This window comes from Garra rufa, chromosome 1, assembly GCF_049309525.1.
Source record: "Garra rufa chromosome 1, GarRuf1.0, whole genome shotgun sequence".
Classification (NCBI taxonomy): Eukaryota; Metazoa; Chordata; class Actinopteri; order Cypriniformes; family Cyprinidae; genus Garra; species Garra rufa.
Genome location: NC_133361.1, coordinates 53,546,881 through 53,552,774, shown reverse-complemented (window position 1 = coordinate 53,552,774; position 5,894 = coordinate 53,546,881). Strand labels below are relative to the sequence as shown.

Sequence of the window (5,894 nt, the reverse complement as noted above, 5' to 3'; positions counted from 1 at the left end):
TTGTCTCTACAGTCGACTCATTTATTCATTCCATCTGCGTTCAACAACCAACTCTTTGAGGGCAAGATTGAGCAGCACGGTCTCAAGATAGTAAGTTGTTTTGAACACAAAAATAAAACATTAGACTGTGGTAATTCTTGCTCAAATGAATTGTAAAGTGATATATATTAGGCTAGTTTTGTGATCGGAAATATAACCTCCTTAAATGAATCTGCCAAACTCAAGTAAATAAAAACGTAGGCCTAACGCCATATTTGGGTTTTTTTCCCACAGCAAATCATTTTTGTGAAGATGTATTTTCAGTATTTACGTTAGAAGTCTCTCTTGACAACCAGTTACTCTACATTTAATAAACTTCAAGTACACAACAGTATACAATTATCCCTCACAGCCTCGTTTTCATTCGCAATAAATTAAATATGGTGCAAACCGCAAATTCCGTAACGCGGCGACAAGGATGAACAGACAAATAGCCTAATCTATGTGAATTAAACAAATTCTAACTTCATATTTTAATTGGATCTGGGCTAGTTATCACACGTTTTACTCTTATGATAATTTCTTATGGTGTTTTTGAATGTCATTTGTTTTTAGAGACTGTTTATATGCTAATATAGCATATACATTTATAACATGGTGAAAGCTTGTACCTGGATTTTAAATGAACTTTTGTAGCTTTTTTGGGTTCACCCAACAATAGATAATGCAAAAACATTATAATATTGTAGTCTCTATTTTTATTTCTTAAAATTGTTCTCATTTAACTTGGTGAGATACGTTTATTAGACCAGCATTTTAAATTACTGCTAAAAAAAACACATTTGTGTAATGGGACTTTTGGCTTTGGCTTTATGTAAATTCGATATTGCCCTATGACAGGTCTATCCTAATAACTGCACAGTAGAAATATAAAACCAAATATCAATCGTCTGATATTATAATGTTTACCCTACATAGCAAGTCGTAGCATTTGTAATCTATTGTCGTCTCCATTTGTAGAGTATGTTGTCTATAGGAACACATCATCCATGAATACCACATTAAAGCACATTATCTGGGGGACTGCTGCGTCGGGTTAGTATTATTACCCCCTTTCGCTTCCAAACCCATCCCTCATTCATTTCTCTCTTTCTGGGCCTGTTTCCAATCTGAGGACATGCGTGATAGATTTGTGAAATCATGCCCACCCACGTCATTTCTACGCTCGGTGGGCTCCGGTATCAATACGATTATATGGGCAGGAAATGTAGAAATCCTCAACAAAGAGCTGCATCATTAAAACAAACAACCCACGGCCTTCAGCAGCCAAATGCAAGCGAAAACGGCTCGCTTTCATCTGAACGACCCGACAGTTTTATATGATATACCTAATTTTCACCATGTCATTAAGGAAAACTACTTTAAGCGCAATGGGAAATGCAAGATATTAAGATAGAGGAAGCATATGGGCGAAGAATACGGCACCTTATGATACATTTTAGAAATCTGTTTCTTATTTTAGAATGGTTGCTTCAAAGCTGAACGACAATCGGGATATATTCTGAATTTTTTTTTTTTTTTTTTTACAATTATTTTGTATTTTGTATTTTGCCTTAATGTTCCTCTGCATAGTATATCTTTTAACTTTTTTTAAATATTTGTCATTGTTTTTGTTGGTGCATTTTATATTTAATATCTGGATTTGAATATGAATATGAACACGGTCGACTGATTTGCTAAATTTGCTGCATAGCTAAAAAAAAAAAAAAAAAGACATGTTATAGATAAGCTATATGTGACCACAAAATCAGTCTTAAGTAGCACGGGAATATTTGTACCAATAGCCAACAATGTATTGTATGGGTCAAAATTACCGATTTCTTTTATGCCAAAAAATATTAGGATATTAAGTAAAGATCATGCAAGATATTTTGTAAATTTCCTACTGTAAAGATATCAAAACTTAACTTTTGATTAGTAATATGCATTGCTAAAAACTTAATTCGGAATATTTTCTTAATATTTGTATTTTTTTGCACCTTCAACTTCTAGATTTTCAAATAGTTGTATCTCAGCTAAATAATGTCCTGTCCTAACAAACCATACACCAATTAAAAGCTTATTTATCAGCTTTCAGATTATGTATAACTCTCAATTTAGAAGACTTATGACTGGTTTTGTGGTCCAGGGTCACAGAGATACACAATTCGCATGTTATGTCACGTTATGCATTTCTTAACTTCTGCCCTTATGACCAATTCAGATATTTTCAATAAACTTTACATGGTTTACATGCAAAAGCCATTTGAATAGAGAAACAAGAATAGGCTAAACTATAATCTTTTGGTGTTGGTGGATTATTTACAGTAGTTAATTTCTAGTATTTCATACTATGTATATATGCTTAGATGAAAGAAGGACAATGCTCATGCTCACTTTTAATATTTACTGTTAATTTATACAGAATACGTGGTATCTGATGTCGAGCAGTCAAATAAGCAGGTAGAAGAATCAATTTCCCAAAGTTAAGCGACGTAATACCCTTGTGACATGATATCAATCATGGTTCCTTCAGAGGACTGTCTGCGGGCAGAACCTGGTCGAGTTGCCCTGTTTTCATTGGAGTGGAGCTTCTTCCTGAGAACTTCGTCATGACATCATCGTCATCCGATTCCCGAACAGCTGCAGGAATCCAGTTGCGTTGGAGTGGACGATGGACATTGCTGCACACGCAGCTCTGCAGACCTCCTGCGCTCGAATAGTGAGGATTCCTGTGTGGCCAAATTAAATCGTGTGTTGTTAGTGCGTTCGTCTCTTTATAATCCATCTTCCAGGGTGTTCTGAAGAACCAGGAACAGCCCTTTTTTCAAGGGAAGGAGAATTTAAGACTCTTGCGTTTTGCCGTCTGCTTGTTTAGAACCCGTTTCTCGTGGATTATGACCCTGGACACTGATTTAATGGATGACCTCGTTGTCGACGTGGTTGGAGAAGGTGGCAAGGAGTCTGGAGACGAACATCTTTCGACTTCGGCTCTTTCTGCATCCGACCAGGTACATAACAAGGGGGATAAGGACCACGTCCCATCTTCCATGTGTCCTTCAAGTTCGAGCAAAAGTACTTCAGTGAAACCGCCCTATTCCTACATCGCTTTGATCACCATGGCCATCCTCCAGAGCCCAAAGAAGCGGCTCACCCTCAGCGAGATATGCGACTTTATCAGCCACCGGTTCGCGTACTACCGAGAGAAGTTCCCAGCCTGGCAGAACTCCATCCGACACAATCTCTCCCTAAACGACTGCTTCGTGAAAATGCCACGCGAGCCCGGTAATCCAGGAAAAGGGAATTACTGGACTCTGGATCCAAACTCATCTGATATGTTTGAGAATGGAAGTTTTCTGAGGCGGAGGAAACGATTTAAACGGCAGCACTTCAAATTTGGGATGTTCAAAGATCATGCGATGCCACCGAGTGGCTTTCCGAACCTCGGCTACGGCGCGTACGGGCTCAGCGCGTCCTGCGCTCATTTACCGGGTCTGGATATCTACCCATTTGGCTTCCATCAACCCATCGGCGTGCCACCTGTTGGGGGCATTTTACCGGCTCTGTCCACGCTTTTCTCTAGAAACTCTGTCACAGCCAAATCTTTCCCACAGTCCCAAACAGTGGCCATCGAGCCTGTCACCACTGGCCTCCCCTGCGCAATGGCCCCGACCTCTCCATACGCGTCCTCAGCACTGTTCAATCCGATGGGCTTCCCTCGGGTCCTCAATTTTCAGTACGAGTACCAGAAGCTGCAAGATGTGCACAGCCACGTGGATTTGTCCACTAAACACAGACACCTGGCTAGCGTCAATGACTAGCAGCGCTAATTTGAACACGAAACAATTTTTTCTCAGGAATTATTTCATTTATCCCGAGGTATAAAAGTGTGTAGAGCATCGCTTCGAATGTTTGCGAACATTTTAACGAACTTTTGAGTTTAGTTTCTGTCAAGAATTCATCCGGTGAAGTGTTTCTGTTACATGCTGAAATTGTTTATTCATGCATGTTATTTCATTGGAACGAATCGACTATTTAAATGACGAATTTCCTTTACGCGTTTTGACGGAAATAAAATTGACATTTTTAAATGGACAAGAAATGTCGTGATTTGTTCATGATTTGGCATGGACAGTGTTTCTTTCTTAATACAACCAGAAAACGGCTATAAGATTAGGGATATGTTAAAAAAACAAATTGTGTTTTACTTGTAAATTTTCTTTTTAAATGTGCTGTAAATACAGTGCCGTTTTGCACTTATTTTTCAGACGAGGCTCACTCATTTCTCCACAAGGATAAAGAATTAAAAAACAACTACCCAAAAAGGTAAGCTCAGGTAAGATATCGATAGCATTTTGAAAAACATTCATTTTAATTATTACCATCACATTTTCTATAATGTCAATTATTCTCATTAATATGAATGAAAAAAAAAGGAATTATGATAATTTTGACACGCGTAGGCATCTAAACACAACGTGTGTATATGCAAGTCAGAAATAAATCAGGACTTACAAAGTTAGAGTACTGCCCTACATATTTTAAACGTGAGGACAAAATTATACTTTCCTCTGTTAAGTCATTTATCTGTTACCTAACATTTCATAAAATTCTATATACTATTCTAGGATCATGGAAGGGGTTTCCAATCTTATGCATTTTATGTGATTTTATAACAGAAATAATTATGCTTATTGATGGAGTTTATTGAACTGGTTCATTTGAAGTATTAGGCATAAAATAAATGGTATATGGTTAAATAATGCTCTGAAAATCATTTGGAGGACATTTAAATTGTCTCTCAAAGTTTTGACATATTTCTGATACTGCATAAATGGCTGTTCACTTTTATATCCATTAAAATAAGCTTGAAAAGTTAGAAGTATATCACGGAGCCCACTAGTGTCGGTTTATTTATTTAGGCTCGTTAGGCGGAAATAATCAACCGGATCAGTCTCAAATGCGCTTGTATCTCGCCTGAGCATGAGCAGATTTCCATCTGAGCGCACACTGTAAATAATCTCAGCAGAGTCTTGACAGCTGACTCTGACTCAGGTGTATATTCGCACTTCTATTAGTCTGACAATCATTTAATTTCCGTCGTCCATTTCAAAAGCTCTACACATCACGCATCTGTATATACAGCCTACATCATAACATAACCACAAGTCTTTGATCCCTCTGAGTGCTTTGCTAGGATCTTGGGGCCTCCGTTTTTGCTAGAAATGATTTAACAAATTTTGCATGGTTTGATAACCAAATTAAAATTACACGGTCAGCAAAATCATAAAATGATTCAGTAAAATATATTTCTCCTGGGGAACATCAGGTCACAGATTAGGGATGAAAAATAATGACACCCTTTTGAGGTAAAGATTTTATGTTTACTGTGCAATGTGCTGTTTGCAAAAATTTCACGTCACAAGTGCAAATGATTGCTAAGTTTCAGAATATTGCTTCAGTTACATAATGCTGTGTGGAAAAGAATGCCAAATTAATAGTTTTATGGCGATGGAAATGAAAGAAGCACACAAGCATGCTATTTCCAACTAAAAGCAATAAAGATAGGCTAATGCAGTGGGCAGAGCGTCTTTGATAAACATTAAAACCAATGTACTTCAGGTATTTATCTGAATATATTCATATTTTTATATGTGTGCGACACAGACCATAGTAAGTCAGTACCTCATATCGCTGAGTATTAATTGTTTTATCATAATTTAGACACCTTAACTTCTACCACTACTAGCCTATTATTATTTTTAATTTGTATTAATACTAGAACGTTTAGAAAATGGAATCTAATGAGTAAAAGATTTCGAATTTCAACCAATGTAAATGGTCTGTTAATGAATGATGCAATTATGTTGCAGAAT

The 5,894-nt window shown here is 37.1% G+C and overlaps 1 protein-coding gene across 1 annotated transcript; it reads left to right on the top strand.

Annotated features, from left to right (window-relative positions):
* Window positions 1-2,552: 2,552 nt before the first annotated feature.
* On the top strand, window positions 2,553-4,278 carry foxd7 (forkhead box D7). Its single transcript, XM_073833563.1, has one exon. The coding sequence runs from the start codon at window positions 2,916-2,918 to the stop codon at window positions 3,837-3,839; it is 924 nt and encodes a 307-aa protein (XP_073689664.1). The 5' UTR covers window positions 2,553-2,915; the 3' UTR covers window positions 3,840-4,278.
* Window positions 4,279-5,894: the final 1,616 nt, after the last annotated feature.

Excerpts from the sequence above, each read along its gene's own strand:
- foxd7 (XM_073833563.1), top strand. The coding sequence starts at position 2,916 with ATGACCCTGGACACTGATTTAATGGATGACCTCGTTGTCGACGTGGTT.